We start from the raw sequence: 23,191 nt of genomic DNA, 5'->3' as shown, positions 1-23,191 counted from the left end.
AAACAACAAGTAGAAGAGATGTTGAAATTGAAGGAACAAAAATTCGAGTCTTGTAATGAAGAACAAAAAAAGGTTAAATTCGAGCTTGAAAAGTTGAAGAAATTGAAAGAATTCAAACCCAGTGTGACACTGCCTTTTTGCAATTTGTGAAAGACAAAGATCAAGTGACCAAGAAGAAGAAGGGTGACCAGGATACTAAAAATCCAACAACTCCTTACATTATGTGGTGCGAGGAGCATTGGACTGAGGTGAAGAACGAATACCCATATGCAAAATTCAGTGAAATAGGGAGCATTTAACGGTACAACCACCATCTCCACCACCATGACCACAACCCACCAACCACAATCGCCACTTCCAACAACCTGAGGTCTGCCTCCATCTCCACCACCGTGACCACAACCCAACAACCACAGTCACCACCATCTCCACCACCGTGTCCCCAATCAAACTCAGAGATGGTGACTTCTAATCAAACTCAAATAATGGTTTTCAATACCATTTTCGATCACCATAGCTGGAAAAAGTTTGGACCAGCAGATCCAAACATCTAAAAAGTTATACCACGGGATAGACGGAGGAGATGGTCGTTGGATCGATTTCTGCAACTGATTTTTTATGCTTAACATATACTAGTATAAATATTATATAAATAGGGGGATGGGAATATAAGGCGGTCGGGTATCTAAGCTTAGGTGTGGAACACTCACATATTGTTTTTTTAATCCATAAAAATCATGAGGGCCCATGCATTTATTCATTAAACAAGAAATAATAGAATATTAGTATGTGAGGGGTTCCACACCTAAGCTTAGGTGCCGGACAACCTTATATTCCCTTTTCCCATATAAATAATATAATATGTAGATATAATATGATATATTATGTAATTAAATTAAATAAATAGAGAAAGTGGGTCCTAGATGGACATGTGGATGACAAGTAAGAAATGACCGGCTCCGTATTATACTTCAGCCGGTAAAGACCCCAAATATAAGTTTTTACCGGTTTGAATACCCCGAATAGACATTTTAAAAGTTTGGTCCTAAAACAGGATTTTGTAATAAGTTGAGGTACTTCCTAATCAATTAGCCCTAAATTAAAACATAAATATTATGAAGGTAATTTTGATAGACCATATTTATTAGTTGTAACTGAAGTTGTAAGATTTGTTAAATGTATATACCATATTTATATAGTATTCGTGTCAAATTGGTATTATCTTGTAGTCCCCCAATTTAACAAAAGGGTGTCGATGAATGTTTACATGACCTACATGGTGCTTGCTAAGTTCAGTAGTTAAAACTACTTTTACCGCATGTATTATTGAATGTTAGTGTTTGTCTACTTTTACCGCATGTATTATTGAATGTTAATGTTTGTCTTTTTTTTTAATACTTAAGTTACTTGTCTTTAAAATTTAAGAGTTAGTTGTAATAGTTGTTATGAACATATTGACTTATGTTACACGTGACTAAATGCGGTAAAATTACTGGTTACGATATATGGAATGTGAAATCATTTGGTCACTTAAGATAAATCGCCAACCGATATATCAGAGGCCCAAGCCAAATATGGGACCACCCAATTAGAATTACCCAAACTAGAATTCACGTAAATGTTGAAAGGTTTCAATTGATTCAATTATTCAAAGTTTCAAACGAAGGACAGTTTTTTTCATAACTAATTTGGGCCTGAACAAATTCTTCTTCACGGAGTAGACTAAATAAACCCATTTCAGAGTTTTATAAAGCCCAATTGATTTATTAATCTTTGACAAAAATTAAATAACTTTTTCTTACATAAAATTTTCTTGAAAAAATTTATATATACTTCGTTTATTTAATAATTTGGTTTATAAAAATCAATTAAAAAGACAATATTGTTGGTTTATCCGTTCGTCACCCGTCAATCTTTTATTAAATGCAACCACGAGTTGACTCTGTTAATAATTTCGAGTAGACTGTTCAATCAGATATGACAACCCATCTGCGACCGAGGAGCTCTTTAATGTGTCTTAGAGCTTTTGCAAAGGACACATGCGAATGCAATTTAATGATCTTATATTATCTTTTGATGAAGTTGAATAAACGGTTAGGGGACACATACAAAGTTCTTGGGCTATGGATAGGTTTAAGATCCAACTCTAAAGTCCACATGATATTTTTAATGTCGGTTTTTTTATCCTTGGATGAAGCTGAATAAACTGTTAATTAGGTACACACACCTGAGCGTTCCCGGGTCACGAATGGGTTTTCGATCCAACTTAGGATTCCACATGATATTTTTTATGACGTGTCAAACCATGTTTGCATATAACGAATAACTAGCCAATAAAACTAATGACGTGTCAAACCAATGCCGTCTTCCACGGGTTTTGGGTCTCAATACCTCGACGGTGTGAGGAGGTTAAGATGTAGACAGCCTTACTCCTACCACGACGGTGTAAAGAGGCTGCTTCTAGGTTCTATCTAAAGATAGAAAAAGACCTCCAACCTTACAAGGGATGAGGATAGAACCCATGACCTCTGTCTCCAGAGGCAAGGGTGTTAACCCCTTCATCCAACCTTGCGTTTTGATAATATAATGCGTTACATAAAAAATGTTTAATTACATTTTTTTTCTAAAACAAAAAAGTTTGGTAAGAAGATTACCTTTTAATAGAATTTGCCCGTTCTAGATGAAAAGTTTGGAATCGTTCGGCGCTCAAATTATAGTCTTAAGTTGGAAATAATAAGCTGTTTCTTAAAAACGTATTTAGTACATGCTTTAGACCCCTGTACGCACACTTTAAGGGCTCGAAGTTAGATTGATCGTCCACCTCACACATATTTTTATGAATTTAACGTAAAAATTAATTAAAACCTAAGATGTATAATAATGATGCAACAGCTTAAGTATACAGTTAAAGTTCTATAGTTACATATTAAAAACATATATATATTTTTAATATATATGTTTTAATCATTTAACTTATGATAGTATTCAGACAATGTGGATCCATTTTGACTCAAAAGTATTTATTCTATGGTGCAAGTTAAAAGTTATAGAACCATCAATCTTATCATAAGTTTCCATTAAATCCTTCCAAACTTCACTAGCAACTTTAGAAAAATTCTATCCCATATACAACTTATAGAACCTAATATCCAAGATAACAGTACCACAGAATTACACATATCCAATTGTTTAGCCAAAAAAGTATCATCTTCATCTTTTTCACATGATCCATCTATAAAACCTATTTTATTTTTAGTTTCTAAAGCAAGTAACATAGCACAGGACCAAACATTATAATTTTCAATTCCAGTTAACTTGAAAGAAAGAATAAGAGCACTACTAGTATCAGTAGGATGAAGATATAAAAGATCACCAAAATCAAGACCACTAACAGTAGTAGGTTTAGGACCACTACCAGATGAAGGTTCAGGAGCCATTACAAACAAATCAAATTAGCAGATAATCAAGCAATTCACCAGACAAATATTCACCAAACAATCACTTAAATAGTCAAGTAATCAAATAAGAACACACAAACAAATATTAAACAGAAGAATATACAAATATATAAATATATAGAGGATGGGTTATTTGAGAACCTTTAAAAAAAAGAACTTAAGATTCCTTATCCACCCTTGGATCAAAAAAATGAATGGATTAGATTAAAAATAAAAAACATCTCCCAACACTAGAGGGGTATTTGTGTCACTCTTTTTTTTTTCTCTTTCTTACTTTATTAAATTAATAAAATTTTATCTAATTCACTAAAAAACTTTTATCTCACAAACCGTAAATCGTTAGACGAAAAGAAGAGCACGAGTACTCTTAGAATTTCGTCCTCTTTCATTAGAAATGCAATTCGACATACTTTTGATGACTTTTTAAGTTTTTTTTTTCCATCACGTTCATCTTACACATGTGTAAATTATTATTTTTTGATGTTTTACACATGTGTAGGATGCTTTACACATGTGTAGGATGCAACTTTTAGTGTTTTCCGCTTGTCCTACACATATGTACGATGAATGAACATATGTATACAACAATGAAAGTTAAGGGCAGAGCCCGTCAATCCATGGCGGAGCCATGGTAGCTAAGGGCGGAACCCGTCAGTCCATGGCGGAGCCATAGCAGACTAAGGGCGAAGCCCGTTAGGTAGATCACCCATTACCGTCACCCCCTATGACCTATCACCCTCTATGACATATCACCCTATGACCTATCATCCTCAATGACCTATCACCCCCACTAGCTTTGGTTTATAAATGTCCTTAAGGATGAAGCCCGTTCCGAATCATAATTTGTGTTCAACCTACACATGTGTAAGATGAACATACACATGTGTAGGATGAACGTGATGAAAAAAAAACGAAATTTAAAAAGTCTTCAAAAGTATATCGAATTGCATCTCTAATGAAAGAGGACGAAATTTCAAAACTACCGATGCTTTTTTTTCGTCTAACGATGTACGGTTTGTGAGATAAAAGTTTTTTTTAATGAATTAGATATTTTTATTAATTTAATAAGAAGATAGAGAAAGAGAGAGAGGTGGACTTTTTCATAATGACAATCATACCCTTTTTTGATCTTGATGAATGGAAGGATGAGATTGGTTCTCGCATTCTTTTTTTAGTGGTTTTCAAAATAACTCACCCATATATATATATATATGTATATATATATAATCTTGAGAAAATAAATCTAATCCCTCAACAGTGCCAGTGAGAGGATTCCAAGTCTCTCAAAGAAGACTGGTCAAGTATTAACAAAATTGATTTTATGAGATTAGAATAAAAAAATTAAAATAAGAGAAGATCAACAATACAGTGCTTTCGGCTGAAAGGTAGAGGAACCCTAATTTTCTTCTTGATTCACTAAGTCAATAAGAACAATCAGGATCTAAATATAATGATACCCTAACTTTCTTCTTGATTCACTTAGTCAAGAAGAAAATTTAGAATCTGAAACGACAAGCAGCAAAATCAACAAGATCGTAAACCAGAAAACCCTAAAAATTAGGATTTCTTAGATCTAGGGTTTCGAAATCGAAATACACTCTAAATACAGAAAAAACCTTAATAAAATATCACCGATCAGAGAAACCTGCCTCTGATACCATGAACGAACTTGAAATCAAGAAAAAACACAACAATTACTATTATTGTTAATGAATTTAATAAAATCAGTCGGCCTGATTACCCAACTTACAAGAGTTATTATTACAATAAGAATTCAATCAGATCAAGATGATCTAATCTGGAAATAAGAATCAAAAGGAATAAAACCCTATTTGATTAATCGATACAAAAACAGAGAAAATAATATGTATGTGTGTGAAATTATAAGAGATAGAAACCCTAAAGGTGTGAATGGTTGTATTTATACTTCCAGCCTTTCCTCTATTAACGCAATCTACCTTCTTCTTTCTTTTGTCCAGAATAAGTCCCTCCAGAATAAGAAATGTCAAACCTGTACAATCCTTAACCCAAAAGTTAGACAATTTATCAATTATAACCCTAAGTTTATATTACAAAGATATATAATATTAATAAAATTAACAATGATAGTTAGAATTAATAGATTAAAATATTTGTTCATAAGAGCATTACGTACATAAAGGTGAATTGGTAAAAAGTAGGAAAGATGAATGTGCGGTACTAACACATCGACAAGCGATAACCTATCCCTCTTATTTGTTATGGCATCTTTTTGGCGAGGAAATGTGTAATGTAATTGAAAATGAGGAATTTTTTTGCAAATTGGGCGTATATGCAAACACATTTGCAAAACAATTTTTCGTCTTTCAAAATTCGGAAAACAAGTATACCTGGCACTTGAAATGCCGGGTTCATCCTTTTCACTCCAACCCGGCAATTGTAATGCCGGTGTAAGCCTACGTTGATCATCCTTTTCGATGCCAGATTTGTCATATTATGCCACGATGTAAACAAACTGAGTACCCGGCATTTAAGTTGCCGGTTTCTACTTAAATATATGATAAGTAAAATTACAGCAATCTACGCCCATTTCATGGCAATCATGTAAATTTATGATACATTATTAAAAAACATTTATATTTGGCATGTAGTGAAGAATGGTTTTAAGGTAGAGTGAAGCCGGCAATCTAAGTGTCGGGTACAAGTTTTTTTTTGTCAGAATCCGGCAATTCAACTGCCGGGTTTACATCGTGGCAAAGCATGGCTTGATTTGGGAGTCGTAAGGACTGTCAATGTAGGCTTAAAACGGCATTACAATTGCCGGGTTAGAGTGAAAAGGATGAACCCGGCATTTCAAGTGCCGGGTATACTTGTTTTGTGAATTTTGAAAGACGAAAACTTATTTTGCGAATGTGTTTGCATAACGCCCATTTTGGAAAAAAATTCTCTTTTTGGCATTTGACAACTGCATAAAAAATCGACATATACATGCGGAATTGCGGATGCTAGTAACTGTAGATATGGTACCATAAAAAATTTAACAAAAGGCAACACTAAAAAATTCATGAAGAACAAAACCTAAAGGAGGCAGAATCTAAAAATTTATAGAAAAGTTTTAAAAATGGGGAAAAGTTAGATAAAGTATGCAGTACCTATCTTAGGTAAAACAGGGGGTGATTATATAATATTCAGAGGGAGTTTATATAAAATTCAGAGGAGGGTTATATATGTTTATTAAATTCAAAGGTTTAATATGTAACTTTTCTTAATGTGACAGTACCTAAGCTTAAGTAAAATCTGCAGTGCGGATCATTTTCTCTTTAAAAATTCATGGTTAGATTTCAAATTGGGTTCCTCTTTGCCTCCATTGGTATTACCTCCGAGTAATTGTTAGGAACGTCTTTTGTACCCTTTTATTAATATTATTTGGGATGTGACAATCAATTTTATAATTTGGCATATTTTAGTATGAATCGGCATGCATGTATAATGTGATAAGTTTTGATCAAGTGTTATCATGTAGATTATTAACAAAATGACAACTGCATTCTCTATTCCAAAGTTTGTCACCTACGGGCAGAATCACTCTTCTAAAATTGATATTGGAAAGTATCCCTTCTTACTCATTGTGTATATTTAAGGCACCGGGTAAGGTTATTGATGCATTAGAGGTTTTGATGAGAAAATTCTTATGGGGTAGCACAAATTCGGGTAGAAAAATCCATTGGGTTTCATGGGATAGAGTTTCCCTAAAAGTTTGGGTGGTTTGGGTATTTGCAAATTAAGAGACACAAATATTTCTTTATTGTCAAAGTAGTTTTGGCGGTTCAAAAATGAACCGAATAGTTTGTGGAGGAAAGTCATTGAGGGGCTACACAACATGCAACGTGGTTGGAATTGTATACCGGTAAACAAATACCTACCTGGGACATGGAATAACATCGTGAGAAGTGTGGACGCAGTTAAGGTTAATGGGTCAGGTATTAGTAGTTTGCTAAAAGGGGTGGTGGGTAATGGTTCTGAGATTAGATTTTGGCTTGATAACTGGGCATGTAATGAAGCGTTAAAGACTAGACTGCCTCGTTTGTTTAAGCTTGAAAAAGATAAAAAGATGAAAGTAGCAAACAGATTCAACTCTGACTTGGGCAGCTTTAATGGATCGTGGCAGTGGGCTAGAGCACTCGCAGGCCCAGATGAATTGAGTGAGCTGGATACGCTTAATAGTTTGCTAAATGGGGCCACAATTGAAGATAAACAGGACAGTTGGATCTGGAGGGGAGGAATAAATAATAACTTGACGGTTCGTAATGTGAAAGATTTCATAATTAGCGATAAAGATTTCAGTGACAGATACATGCTTGAATGGAGTAATTGGGTTCCTAAGAAGTGTAATATTTTCGTGTGGAGAGTGGCGATGGATCGTATTCCCACGATAGTGGCTTTGAAGTCTTGAAACTGTTTTGCGACTGATCCTACTTATGTCTTATGTGGGGAGGAGGAGGAAACTGTTGAGCACCTATTCTGTAACTGTAGGACGGCTGCTAGAGTATGGCATTTCATCAGCAAGTGGTGCGACACTGCACCATTCTTTATCTTTGACATGAAAGATCTACTGGAGCATCACAAACTCGTAAGGAAGCACAAGGAGGAGAAAGAAACCTTAAAAGGCATATAAGCTGTTGGTATATATGGAAGACAAGAAATGAGATAAAGTTCGAGAATGCTCGAGTTAGTACGATGGAGATCATTCAAAATATAAGATCTCTTGGTTTTTTATGGTTTAGAAGTAGGTCGAAGAATAATAGTATTTCATAGACGGATTGGTGTAAATTTAAACTCTTGTAATTACTTGTATTATTGTATATGGGTACCGCCGATGGTTTGCCGAGGTGAATATGAATACAAAAGTTAACTTTCAAATTTTTTTTTGTTGATAAAAGTAACTTTGTATTGGAAAATTGGAAATTGGGCAAAAGACGAGTTGGTCGGCAGTAGCTGTGATCACGTGATTTGCAACCCACACGTGCAACCTCAAAAATCAAAGCTAGCAATATTGTTACACCGTTTGGCTGCTGATCCCCACATTGTAACAAACTTTTGTCGGTACAGATGATGTGTGTATATTCCATGCTTTTCCACACGGCCTCATCTAATAAATTTATATCAGTAAAATAGTTTAAATAAATAGATTGATGATACTCGTATTTTATAGACAAATTTAAAATATTAACTTTAAATATTAGTATCAATAAAATACTAAATTGATAAAAATATAGGTTTTTAAACTTAAAATGTTCTATTAAGATATGAATTTTACTTATTATATTTATGAGACTGAACTAAAAAATAAGTTATTTATTGGAAGTCCTGATTAATTAGGTTGCATTTTTCATATAGTTTAAAAATTATAGTAGGATAGTTGGGTGGTTTATATAAAAAAAAGTATATATATGTATAAAAGTATAAAACAACACACATAAGATTACAATAACTTTTGAGTTTCAAAATTTTTGACTACCGATATCCATAATTCAAGTATGTTTGTAACCTTTTTAGAAAAATCTGTTTCCAATTAAAACTTGTCTCTACTATATATCACTTGTCTCTGTTATCGTTTCTCGTACCAGAGAAGAGAGTGTGTATGTATGCACTTTTTCTTTCTATAAATAGTCGAAAGAAATTAGTGATTGTTTCAAGAACCAATTAAGAACCACGTACGTACTATAATATGGCACCACTACCCTCGTGTGCTCCAAGGTTATTACATATCTTGCTTTAACTTTTGCATCAATATTCACAAAATCTTTATTGTGTTTGTTATCAAATAACGAAATTTATTTAATTGACAATATTCTCACTATACTTTTGCTTGTAGTGCTCAAAAGGTTCTTCTTGATGATCTTCACAACCAAGTTAATTCATCTTTAATGACCAAGATTGAAGAAAAACCAAATGCGTATGTAAAAATAAAACACAAAGTAGCCTTTTTTTTTTTTTTGTCAAAAAGTTAATTTCTCTTTGTTAATTAGTTAGTACATTCCCTTTTCAGACATGGAGGCGGAGAAGGCGGTGGTTCAAGGAGGCGTTGCGTGACGAGAGGCCATTGGAAGGTATGGGAGGATGTTAAGTTGCGAGAACTTGTAACTCTTCGTGGGCCAAGAAACTGGAATGCTATATCGGAGCAACTCCCAGGAAGATCTGGTAAAGCTTAATTATACTCGAATCACATTGTGTAACGTACTCTTCCAAAAAAATTTACTTGTGTAATGTATTTCTTTTAACACATACATCACTGTAATTACATCATTAGTGGATTTTTTTAAAGTCTTGACTTTCATTCCAGATATGTGTATAATTTAAGAGTAGATTATCAGAATGTTAAAAAAATAAAAGTTAACTACTTAAATCTAAAGTACTTTCATGTTTTTTAAAATTATTTGTATAAACAGACTTTTTTTGTTGTTGTTGTCATTGTAGCAAATTTTATTCAATGTACTCATGCTACATTATATTCGTTATTAGATAAACGTGAAAGTATGTTATATTCATAAAAACTGCGTATCTAGGTGTAGTATATGTTAATGTGTTATTAGTTGTATTATTATTATAATGTAAATATATATGTTACATGCTATATATTGGTAAAGTATGTATATATTTTGATGCATTATATATAAAACCTTTTAACTTTTCTGAATATGGATTTTAGGCAAGAGTTGCAGATTGAGATGGGTAAATCAATTGGACCCAAGAATAAAGAAGGCGGTGTTTAGTAAAGACGAAGAAGCCATTTTAATTGCGGCCCATGCGGTTTTTGGCAACCGGTGGTCTCAAATCGCTAGGTTTATTCCTGGAAGAACCGATAATGCAATCAAGAATCATTGGCATGTCTTGACCGCCCGGAGGCATAAAAACAATATTGTTACTTCTAATTCTTCTTGTAATTCTTTTCATGGTCCTCATGTTTCAGGTGATAGTAGTAGTACTATTACATTCAAGGCTAATAAATCAAGTATTGTTAGCCATGGTACCAATTTCACATGCATGAACACGCCCACTTCACGTGCAGGTAACTTCTTTGCATGCTTACATTTTTGTACACTTTAATAAGCATTGCAAATTTCTAGAAAGTATATGACTACAAGTCTACAAATATGTTAATTTATAAGTGTTTGGTTACTTCAAACAGCTAAGCTAGCTTGGTATATGACCCATTTTTATTTAAGAAAAAAAAACACTCAAATAAAGAATTCATCTAGAGGAGGCAAGGCATATTAATCGTGGTGCCTTCAGACGGATTGGTAGGGGTTTCCCCCATCGTGTAATTGAAATAGGTATTTCTGCTTTGAGAGAGTTTTAGCGCAGATTCAGTTAAGATAACATGTTCTAAACCTCCCGCTGTCGAATCACGACACGAAGTTAAATTTTAGTGAAATTCACTTTTCAAAAAAAGAACTCGTCTATTTATTTTGATGAATCCAAAAAAATCGTTACATTTCTCCACTAGAATTCAAGAAGATCTAGAAAAGAGGATTTTTTTTATTTAAGTTGAAATAATTTTATTTGTATTGAAATACTTTTCAACTTAGATACTAATTAATGATGATAATTCATACTTGTCTATTTCGTTATGCAGTGCTAGATATGCCAAACTCCGAAGGCGGCGTTGATGGTAATTACGACGGAATGAAAAGAGGCGGTGGTATGTTAGAATCAAGGACGTTGATCCGACCACAACCACCACGGTTCATTGACTTTCTTGGGGTCGGGGAATAATATATTATGTTTTACTTTAGGATGTAAAGTTGTTAATTAGTAGTTATAAATAATGTCTAGTTAATTATTTTCTCTCTCTTTGTTAATCTTCTAAACACATAGAAAAGTAGAAGTGACTTTCTTTGGTATCAAATAATGTTGTTAATGAAGGAGTTTGTACTTTATAATGTGAAAGGTGCAAGTACGAGGTGTTGTAAGTTGTGACAGAACTACATAAAGAAGGGTTATTCTTTTAAGTTGAGCCTCCAATTTGAATCAAGTTGAGGAGATCTTGACCATTAAATAAAAATCAAGAGCCAAAATTTAAAGATGATCTTTAAATTTTGGTCATTGATTTTCATTCAAAGGTCAAAATCATCCTAACATGACTAGTCAAGTTAGGGCCAACTTGAGGGAATTCCTCCCCGAAAAAGAAAGGGAAAAAAAAAGATAATACTCGTATAAAACAAGGTGCATGCCCTTCCTCGATCAAAACGAAAATATATACAAGAAGACACATAATAGATAACAAATAGGAAAAGGACAGATCGAATCATATCTCTAGAAAGAACACACGCATAACATGTTTTGTGTTGGTAAGGCCATATATGTATATTGTATCCGCATAAAATAACCAACAATATTAGCCAATTCTATGAATCATGAGAGGTGAGAAATGTTTATTTATAGCGCAAACAATGCCCGAGTAAAACATTAGTTATTCATAACACTTTCTTAGTATATTAGTCAACTCCCTGTATCAGTAGTGACATAAATTCTACATTTTATGTCTTCATTTTTAAAACTATATATATAATATATACCTAGAAGTGTTTATCACGGGAATAAAGTCATAAACCAATAGCTTATTGTGAAAAGTCACGATTGTTGATACGAAGAAGATCAGGATTTATAGGGGATGGGGGCCTGTTTTTTTAAGCTTAAATGGGGTTGAGGCCTAGTATTTTTAGAATTGTTTGGATGGGGTTGAACATATAGCGAAACAAATTCTCACTAATTTTGCCATAACTAAAAGAGAAAAAATCACTCAAACAGAACCTAAAATTCTGAATATACAACCTTTTGTAAAAAAAATGGTTACAAATGTTTTGGTTGAAGAGGGTGTGGGGACCACCGTGGTAGTGATTTGATCCGCCACTAACATGAGGAGTTACTAAGGCTAATAGGAGTGAGGGATTCTAAGAACTCCCTTTTATCTTTAAAACACGCCATGTGGAGTTCCTTGTAAAATGGAGGTTCCGCTTGGAGTGAGGGTTCCCCTACCTCCCTTGTTCCTTTTTTTAAATTTTTTTTTTTTTAATTATTTTTATTTTCATTTTAACCCTTCTAGTTTCTTAACTTTTTTTTTATATACCTTTAACATTTATATAAAACTAACACATACAAACTTAATAAAAATTACCACATAGTTCCATTACAATAAACCATAAAAATAGTTCATAAATTACATAAAAACTACTTAAACAACTAAAATTGCTTAAAAGTACTTAACACATAGAAATACTAAAAATACTTAAACATGTTTTGCGTGGATCTTTGCCTTCAATGCCTCGATAGCGACTCTATCGGCTTCTAAGACCCGGGATGTGTCAATAGCCAACGTATGAATATCTCTTTGAAGCGACCTATCTTCCTCGATCTCCATCCTCTTCTTCTCGAGCTCCATTCGTTGTCTGTTCATATTCAACCTTTGCGTGCCAATTTCCATCAACCCCTCCAACCTATCCCCCAACCTCTCAAAGTCTTTCAAAGTTGCAGCCATACCCGATGAACTCAAAGAACCGGTCCTGGCGGCCCTTTTGACCGCATCTCTACCAATCAGGCGTATATAACGAGTCTCTCTAGTGTCACCCTCTCCCCCCGCCTCATTAAGATCAATGTGAATCCTCGCCTCTGACCCCACATTCTGTGCACCCTCTGAACCCAACGTCGTCTTCGATCTTTTTGAGCTCGGCTCACCACGGGTAGTCTTAGGATCCCAAGTAAGAATCACATTAAACTTCGAACTATACCTAAGCAACTCCCACTCCCTAAGAAAGCTAAAATTACCATACTCCTGCAATGCACGACTTTGTTTATCCGCGTCGTTTTCCCCACTATTATGGCTTAGCCGAGTGTACACACTATGAAATCCTTGAATAGCCGTTTTCATCTTCCAAAACTTCCCACTGAGCGAATCTGCGTCACGGTATGGCTCTCTACCCATGATGGTGTGGAAAGTTTGCCTAATCTTTTTCCAATACACTTTCTCCTTTTGAAAATTAGCTACACAAAAACCCAACAAACAATTACGCAACAACTATATATATATATATATATGGTAATACCCGTTGCGGGATCTTCGGTGACCTCTAGCCATGCACGGGCCAACGCAATCTTCTCATCGACACTCCAAGGTTGTTGATTTGGTCTCTCACGAGGCTCATCCGGAGCTTTCTTTTTATGGGAACGTTTCTTTCGGGATGATGTCCCAACGGGTTGAGATTGAGTTTGTTGAGGTTGCGTTTCAAGAATGACTTCAACATCGGGTTGAGATGTGTTTGTTGAGGTTGAGATGTTAATCCTTGGCTCTCTATCAAAAAAAAATTTATATTAAGCTTTTCACAAAATTGTTGCTTTTCAGAAAAATTTAAGCTTCACCTCTATTAAGCTTTTTTATGTGTTAGATCATGTTACTTTGAAGACATAGGATTATATTTAGTTTTCATTTTTAAATTTGTTTTAATTTTCCTTTACACGTCGGTGTGTTTGATTCATTGAATTAATAAAATAAAGATAGAATTGGATTTTAAATTCCATACATGAGCTTGTTTGGTTAGTAACTGAAAGATATTAAAAGAGGTTGTTGGTTACAATTTTGTTGTTGATGATGAAGCCCCAAAAATCATCAAAACCTCCACCAACAATCAGACTAGACAACAAAATTCAATGTTTTAATGATAAAACCTTGAGCAAACGCCTTTGTTCTTAGGAGGGTAACCACATACTAATACCGTCATTAAAAGTAGTTCAATAGAAAAATATATACTCTTGTCATAACATCTATACTAGTGCCAGTTGTATATTATTTTTTTCTAACAGTCAAAAACATTTCACCTTATAATGGTAAAGCCCTGCATATATTTTATAACACGAGAATGTAGACCATGAGCTACTAATATTACTAGTTACTATTGTATAGAAGGTGGTTGGTTATATTTTACAAAGATGTTAAAAGTACAGATTTAATTGCTGGCAACCCAATCCAGCGCAGCCCAACTTTGTAGTAGGCCTCCCTGACTTTCAACTTCTAAACGTTTGGGTTTATGTTCTCTCAAGATTAAAATCGTCCACTGCTAGATTGGGCTTGTGAGTCTTCCAAAGATTTCAGGCCCATTCAAAAACATTTCTTTTCCTTTTTGTGAGGTGCAAAAAATAATCGGATAACCTAACCTAACCGAAAGTTAACCGATAATTGAAACCGGTTAGTGACCGATAAGGTACAAACCGCTTATAGGTTATCATTAACCGCCGGTTAATAATTGATTACCTATTTCAAAACAAAAATCGGTTAATAACCGGTTCCTATACCTGTTATAAAAACATAATAACAACCGGTTAACCGGTTATATTATAATATATTATATTTAAGTAAAATTTCATTAGATCACCCTGTAGTTTATTGTATTATCAATTTTTTATCCTGTCATTTTTTAATTATTATTACTTCACCCTGTGGTGACTTTTTGTTTCATTAGGCACCCCTCTCTTTAACAGACATTATTATGACTCCGTTAGCTTCCTCATGTGCAATGAGGGTATTTCGGTCCATTCTCACCTACCTTTATCCTTATAACATGTTTTACACACCCATTCCAAGCATAAAAGATCAAACCCTTTTCTTCCAACATTCCCTTTCTCCCTCTTCACATAAAATTAGAGTTTTATGATAAAACAAACAAAAATCTTTATTCTCTTCCATACCAGATTTCATTATTATCCTACCACTCCTTCGACGCAATTGAATTTCATCACTCCTTCAAATCCATGTCATTACCAAACCTCCCCAAACATTTCCCTTAAAACTCACATATATTATCACGATCATTTGCATTCATACAACATTTCTTCCATTCAACGTACAATCTTGCACCAAATTGAAATTCTCCAGATTTTGCGACAACTCTCACACTGCACTTCCTTATAGTAACATTTATCCCCAACAACCTTTTTCTTCTTCTTTAATAATTTTGATATACACAACGTATATTACTTTGCTTTCTATTTTGATATCTCTTTGCAAAAACACCACCATGAAGACAAACCCACCCCATCCCTTTTCACATTTCAATTTCTATCTGCAACTTCGTCATTGAAAGATGATGGTCGGAAGTGTAACCAAGGTCGTCCTGGTAGATGGAGGTCATTTGAGATGGGTGGCGGCGGTGGTGGTTGTAGATGGAGGTTATTTGAGATTTTACATAAATTCTTTTTTTATTTAATTGAGATTTTATATAAATTCTTTCTTGATTTCATACTCCGTTTTTTTCTTGAAAGAATTTCATCAAAGAAATCATTGAAGATTACGCAGCCCTGTATTTACGTATTTATAGTTTATTATTTCGTGTAATTGATTTGTAGATGTAAGATTTTGGTTTTGATTTTGAAGAATATAAGATATAGATAAAGATTTGGTAATATAAGATTTTGGTTTTGATTTTGTAGATGTAATTTTTTTTTTCTTTGTTTAAATCTGGGTAGTTGATGTTGATGATGATAAAGAAGAGAGAGAGAGTAGCAGGTGAAGAAGGCAGAAGAAAAGAAGAACATATGGTGTTTTAGAGGTAAAACGACAAAACACCACGTGAAGCAAACGAAGAGTTGCAAACGGAGTTTGGAAGAGGGGCGTGTGATGAAGCAAAAGGTCACCACATGGTGATGAAATAATGAAAAAAATGACAAGGTAAAAAATTGATAAAACAACAAATCACATGGTGATCTAATAAAATTTTCTCTTATATTTATTTATTCTATATCTAACCCTTATATTATTGACACGCCGCTTCTCTTTCTAACCCATCCAAACAAGTTATAATATAAGTTCAATATAAATCAATTCCAGCCACCATCCATCGATTCCAGCCACCATCCATCAATTTATAATAACCCTTATTTTATGTTAATATCTAAAATCCCAAATCGATTCCAGCCACCATCCTTTTCTTTATTCAATCATGATCATCACAAAATCCATTTCTTCATTCAAATCGATTATTAATATTCACAAAAAACACTTAAAAAAAAAAACAAATCAACTGAAGTTGCTTAAGATTGATCATTTTCTCCATCCCCTAAAAAAAAAATTCCTCACAAAAAAACTCTCAAAAATTACAACTCTCTATCTCTCCCTCTCTCTCGAACTCAATAGCTTTACAACTAACAAATGGCTTGTTTTTGTTTGCTTGGTGCCTTGGTCTGTACTGTTTAATAATAAGCAGACTAGGATCTCTTGAAGTTTGCTACTCATATTTGTTCTTGATAAGTTCCTCAAGTTTTTTTTTCATAATTTCCAGTTTTCCAGTAGTCCATTGTCTGTAATTCGAGCAATCTGCCGCACAGGTTAAATGCAACCAATTTTCGGTTAATTGGTACCGGTTAATATTAGTTGAAATTGGTTACATAGGTTAGAGTTTTTATATGTCCAAACTGGTTATTGACCGATACAGGTTAACCGTAATCGGTTTTTTATTGTTTAAAAGAATAATCGGTTTTAGTTATTAAAATTAATAACCGAAATCGATTAACTGAGTCTTGCACCTCAGTGTGTAAGCGGATTACTAGATTGAACTAGCTAGTAATTATTATAGTTAGGTACTCACTTTTCTAATTTTCACAGAAAGATTTAGGGAGTGTTTGGTAGGAGGGAATTATAGAGAAAGGAAATGTAATAGAGAATGGAAATAGTGAGAAAGAGAATGAGTATTTGAAAAGAGAATGGATTCCGTTGTTTGGTACCCACAGAGAATGAATATATATAAAAAATAAAATTTTAAATAATAATACATTTATTACATATAACATTTTAAATTTTTTTTTTTTTTTTCCATTTTCACTCATTCTCTACAATTTGTAGAGAATGGAATTGATTCTCCCTTCTCTTTTCTTATTCTCTTTCTTCGTCGCAAACAAACAAGGGAAGTCTTTCTCATTCCCTTTCTCCCCTTTCCATTCCATTATACCAAACACCTCCTTAATTTGTATGAAGTGTATAGAGAGAATTCACCACTCTCATTTCTCTTAAAAATGCTAAACGCCAAATTAATGAATATGGAACTACGCATCACTATATTTGGTAATCCAACTAGAAAAGTTTGGAAACAAGTAAAGTTCGGAAAATTTTCATTCAGGTTCAAACAATTTCGGTGATATTGATAAGTGTAAAATTAAACTAATTACATTAGTATGGGGTTGTCACTTTAAAATTGAATAACTTCTTAAAAATAGTATTAAAAATATAAAATTTTATAGAAATTATGGGCACATAGCTCCACTATTGTCAATGCAGAAAATTTTAAAGAACTTTTGTACTAATTAAACAAATACGAGTAAGAATCTGCAACACATTCTTATATCATTTTTGCACGATATGATTACACCGACCAGGAATTTTAAAATTACTCCATACAACCGGAAATGAAATTTGTATGAATAAGATACGACATTATACTCATCAAACTCGTATACGTATTTGCTATAGAACATCATTTTCATATGTTTATTTATTTCTTCATCTTCATTCGGGACCTATTGACTCTTTCCAAGATGATAAAACCAAAAGAAGGATTCGAACGCATAGCATTTAATGTTAATACTACTCTTTAAAAGATCGTTATCTCGACTGCCATCAAACTAAATGTTTGATTACGATATCATCAATCAGTTAACGAAACTGGCCTCCGGTGAAGGTCTGCCCAAAAGACCAACTAGGAGGAGCCACATTGTACGACACTACACTTCTACCATCACTTGTGGTAACTTTAAAAGATAAAGATTGTCCATTGAGGTAACTATTGCTTTGCCAATTTTGGCCCCAATTTCGTGACATCGGTTGCCAACTTGTTCTCGATCCCTTTATGAACACGGATCGCACATCTCCTGCGTCCCCTACGTTTGTGATTAGGACCAGGTTGAAGTAGGAGTGCCCATTTACTGTGAACCTAATCCCACCTCTTCTCCTACAAGGTACCCTACAAGTACAATATTGTAACATTGGTTAGTTTATTTTTCTTTAGTTTTTTTGATTTGCAAATTTCTCCAAATACCAATTCTTTTATTAAACTTTAGGAATATTAATGACATTTAATGTAATACACTTTTAGTCTCTCCTAACATGTGATCAGCATATAAATTCTGTCTAGCAGGGCCATTCACATATTTTTTCGTGTAAATGTAACATGACTAGGAGTTAATGACGAAACTACCCTGTCCCTTGGTAGCAGCCATGATAAATAAAGTGGGTACTTATGCTGATCAACGACTATGTGTAAAGAAGACAAAATAATAATGTTTGATAATGACTCTGCTTCTACTTAGTATAGCAAGTATTTACACCTCCTTCTATTTTGCTATGAGAAATGATTAATCCTTTTAACAAAATAGCTTAAAAATAATCAGTTGCAAGATTAGGAAATAAAATTAGTGGATATCACATGTTATCGTGTTAGAGTATTAAGAGGATTTTTAAGCTATTTTGTTTGGAGGATTAGTCATTTTCCTTTTGCTATACAAGCTGACCAAAATACCATTGACAAAGACCAAGTCAATAACATGTATAATTGCTTGAATGAAGGTAATAAGAATGTAAAAAGACAATTTTACCCCTAGTTATAATAAGGGGGTGATTTTTGTATCACTCTGTTCGATACATCTAACGCAATATAAACTTATACAACAAACTGTACAGGTTATTAATCAACCGGTCTGGTGGAAATATCAAAAAGAGTGATACTCTCTTTAAGAAAGACTAAACCATATATGATCTTCGAAATTTAGGGTGTTACAAAATTATTATTAGCATATACGAGTATGACATTTTATTTTTATGATCTTATTTTGACACGTACTTTATTGTATCTTCTTAAATAAAGAAACAATTTTTCAATGATATCAATTTTCACATTGTCTCTAAAATATCAAAGAATTCGGCTACAACCCTGATAGTATATGTAGCTATGTTAAAAGATGTTATACCCTTATTTTATATATGGTAGTCATGTATAAATAAGTAATAAAATGACTTAAATACTTTTAACGAAGGTTATAATTAGCAAAAGTACCTTCGATAAGCAACGGGCACAACTCCGGCTCGGTATTGAGCAATGTGAAGAAAAATGGGCTCCGAGAGATCAAAATGAATATTGTCACACCAACCTCCGGGAGGACAAAAATTAGTGGCAGTGACCACAATGGTTCCGGGTAGGCACCATTGTGGATCATTGACACATTTAAGCTCATAACATGCTCCACAACTCAACCCATTATTGAACAAGGGTGTGCTTAAGGCAGCAGTATTTGTGCCATATCCTTGGCTATACAAGTTTCCATAACCACAAGCTCCACCTATAAGTATTAAAAAATAATAATAATAATAATTAAGCCGCATAAGGGAAATAGATAAAATCAAGGGAAGGTGGAAGGTTTTGCCTCTATGGAAGTCCCAGGTTCAAATTCAGATATTGACGTTTAATTAAAATTTTGGATTATTAGTTGCCTCTCACAAAATAAGTAAATAACAATACAATTATTTTTTCTACGAATGTAATTAAACATACCCATTGTTCCTGAGGCGTCACCACCACCGTAGAAGGTGGCGTGAGCGTTGCTCCATGGAGTTACATAATAACCATTAACCGATGATACCACCGACAAAAAACTCATAATCGATATCAAAATTAGCCCCATCTTTACGTAGTTTCCTGCAATGATAATAGCCAAAAGTCCATCTTTATTAGTACTCGAGCCTTTCAAGATTCATGAAATTGAAAAGAGAAGATTAAAAAAGATATATATAGTGAAAGTTAAAAGGATATATACGTACAAACAAGTAAAGAGGGTGGTGATCATAAAGCTTGAAGAAGGTAGTTTTATGAAATGTATATGGAGATTAAATAGAGTGTTTTCTCTCATGAAATTGCATATGGACCCCTACACAATTACAATTGGGCACGTTATTTTGAAATTAGTTGTTACTTTCATATAAATCATTAAAACTTCACCCAACCTGATACTATTGGGTTGATTGAACCATTTACGATCCATTGTTCAACTTTTAATGTCCAATTTTTAGACAGTCGCACAATATTAATCTAACTTTTGCTAAGATCAAAATGAGTAAAAAACTTAAAAACCACTAATGTTACGAACTTAAATTTAAGGGGGGGAAAAAAGCAAGTGTCGAGCTTGAACTTATGTTACCCCTTCAATTTAACATTTTGGGTTGAGATTTGCGGACTTAATTAAATGCCAAAATAAAGTCTTGATTTAGCATGTTCTCGCTCATTTAATTAGTGTCAAATTTGCGGACTTAAATCCATTTTATAAGTAGATATACTTCATATTTCTTTAATCTTTGATTTTAGAAGAAGAGTTATATATCATTTCCAAATTCCAACCATCATCCATATTTAGAAAAGGTAAGTATCATTTCCAACTTAATCGCCATCGTTCATATTTAGAAAATGTTTTATAAAGTTTCTTAAAGATATCGATAAACACTATCCATTCCTTCAAAAACTTAATTTGTCGTTTTAACAAACAAAAAAAAAAAAAAAAGTTTCCTTAGCAAATAATTTAATTATTATCAGTTTTTTTCTTAAGAATAACAAACGATCCTACTCATACTCTTAAATTACATGAATGTATGAATGTCTAGAACTCATAACTCTGAAAAATAATCTCAATAGTTCATTGCTACTATAATGTAGAAAGTTAAAAGTTGAAAGTAACATGAGAAGAAAATGTTTAAATGGATGAGTATTATTTTGTTCGGGTTATCTTAAGATTTTGAATCTTTTGACGTAAACTTACATGATCAAATAAATATATTTTTTTGTAAATTTCTCAAATTATTTTTCTGATCATCCATCTAAAGAAGTAAATTAAAAGAAGTTCATGCTTGAAATCTTTGAAAGTGAAAATATATAAGATGTTTATTGATTAAGGTCATTTTGATAAGTGAGTAGAGACTAGAGAGGGATAGAGACTCCAATAGTCCAATAGTAAAACTTGTATGAACTGGATAAGAAAGTTGAAATAAAATTACTTAAACTGTTTGGACAATATTGGGCTTGAAAATGGAATCCAGGTCTGACAGCATGATATCATATGGTAAACAGTGAGAAGATGGATTAATTTGTTGCCACGTGATGGGTGGGTGTCATCATCCTTATGATATGACCCAATGTGCTTCCTACCATCCTCACTTCTATGTTAAATGACTGGTCTGCTGTTGTTGGCAATCTTACAATGCTAATCAAGTGGTGGTGGAGGTTTCCGTATGAATGTATAATATGGATATACTCATTGAGCTCTCCTGTTGGCAATCTGCAATACTACTATTTATCCCAATCGTATTGCAATCACTTCATTTTGTTAGTTAATAAATATATAAATTTTGAGTAATGATATATAGAGGAGGGGTATTTTAGAATCTAAAAAAAGGCAGCTGATTCTTTCACAAGTAATTGTTATGCGTACAAGGAAATCAGCTGTAAAAAGACTATTATGTCCCTACATTTATTTCACCTATTACATCTTGAAAGGTCAAAACACCCCAAAACCATCTCGCCGTCTTATCTGTTCCTTTTACGTTTTCAATTTCACTCATCATAATAATGTCTTATCTCTTTCCCCGAGGTTGGAAAAGAAATTGCATCCCCAAATTGAATTGAAGGAAGGAACCAACGAATTCATGTTCTATAGCTAATTTCAATTTTCTCTTAGTCTTTTCCTTTTTATATATAGATCTAGATATAGATTTATAGATCTTTATTTTTTTCAAACTTTTGGAAATAAATGAATGGTAATTAACATAATGAGAAACTGAGATTGTGAAGTTCATTCGATTAGATAGGTATTTGAGCTATATATTCAAATAAAAATATTTGATTTGAATGCATGGTTTTCAAGCTGATGTCTGCCAAAAACATTCTCACTATCACGATGAATGAAAGTCTACCTTTAAATTGATCGGTAAGATTTTTTGCTTTCCATTTATGATTGGGATAGGATTAGTCGCCGGAGTCAGATATGGTGTGTAGATTAGATATGGGAGATGATAATTGGCTAGTAATCGGATGAACTTAAAAGCAAGATAAAAAGAATTTAAGGGCATAATAGTCCATTCATATTAAATTTCTGTGTACGCATAAAATTTGTCCGTGAAAGAATCAGCTCCCTTAAAAAAATAACTCAAGAACTGCTCTCTACCTTTGGATCAAAAAATTTGAATAGATCAGATTAGAAATAAAAAACCTCTCTCAACACTATAGGAGTATTTTCGTCAGCTCCCTCTTTTTTTCTCTCTTACTTTTAATATAATTCTATCTAATTAACTAAAAAACTTTTATATCACAAACCGTAAATCGTTAGACGAAAAAAAAAACATGGGTAGTCCTAAAATTCTGTTCTCTTTCATTAGGGAAGCGATTCGATATACTTTTGACTACTTTTTAAATTTCGTTTTTTTTTTCATCACGTTGATATTACATATGTGTAAGTTATTATTCTTTGATGTCCTACACATGTGTAGGATGAACCTTTTAGTGGTTTCCACTTGTCATACACATAAGTAGGATAAACCTTTTAGTAGTTGCCACTTGTCCAACACGGGCGATGCCCGTATGGCTAAGGGCTTCGCCTATACCGTATCCAACCACCACCATCTCATGGACCGTCGTCCATCATTTCCAAACCATTTCCAAATGCGTTCGACTTCCAAC

The 23,191-nt window shown here is 33.4% G+C and overlaps 3 protein-coding genes and 1 long non-coding RNA gene across 4 annotated transcripts; 2 read left to right on the top strand and 2 right to left on the bottom strand.

The window, feature by feature from the left end:
- The first annotated feature begins 9,165 nt into the window (after positions 1-9,165).
- On the top strand, positions 9,166-11,213 carry LOC122587561 (transcription factor MYB56-like). The gene is made up of 5 exons (XM_043759742.1): positions 9,166-9,194; positions 9,313-9,393; positions 9,487-9,638; positions 10,147-10,506; positions 11,074-11,213. Exons 1-5 carry the CDS (start codon positions 9,166-9,168, stop codon positions 11,211-11,213), a joined length of 762 nt encoding a protein of 253 aa, XP_043615677.1.
- Positions 11,214-12,726: 1,513 nt separating this feature from the next.
- LOC122587560 lies at positions 12,727-13,900 on the bottom strand. Its single transcript, XM_043759741.1, has 3 exons — positions 13,890-13,900; positions 13,541-13,785; positions 12,727-13,478 (listed from the first exon to the last, which is right to left on the bottom strand). The coding sequence occupies exons 1-3, from the start codon at positions 13,898-13,900 to the stop codon at positions 12,727-12,729; spliced, it is 1,008 nt and encodes a 335-aa protein (XP_043615676.1).
- A 1,192-nt stretch (positions 13,901-15,092) lies between these two features.
- Positions 15,093-16,216, top strand: LOC122589803. Its single transcript, XR_006322353.1, has 2 exons — positions 15,093-15,656; positions 15,954-16,216. It is a non-coding gene; the product is annotated as an uncharacterized LOC122589803 (long non-coding RNA).
- Positions 16,217-17,798: 1,582 nt separating this feature from the next.
- On the bottom strand, positions 17,799-20,375 carry LOC122586419 (expansin-A1-like). The gene is made up of 4 exons (XM_043758412.1): positions 20,290-20,375; positions 20,024-20,167; positions 19,529-19,811; positions 17,799-18,439 (listed from the first exon to the last, which is right to left on the bottom strand). The coding sequence occupies exons 2-4, from the start codon at positions 20,151-20,153 to the stop codon at positions 18,133-18,135; spliced, it is 720 nt and encodes a 239-aa protein (XP_043614347.1). The 5' UTR covers positions 20,154-20,167; positions 20,290-20,375; the 3' UTR covers positions 17,799-18,132.
- Positions 20,376-23,191: the final 2,816 nt, after the last annotated feature.

The sequence above is a fragment of the Erigeron canadensis genome, chromosome 2, assembly GCF_010389155.1.
Source record: "Erigeron canadensis isolate Cc75 chromosome 2, C_canadensis_v1, whole genome shotgun sequence".
NCBI lineage: Eukaryota > Viridiplantae > Streptophyta > Magnoliopsida > Asterales > Asteraceae > Erigeron > Erigeron canadensis.
This window is presented reverse-complemented; position numbering and strand designations above follow the sequence as displayed.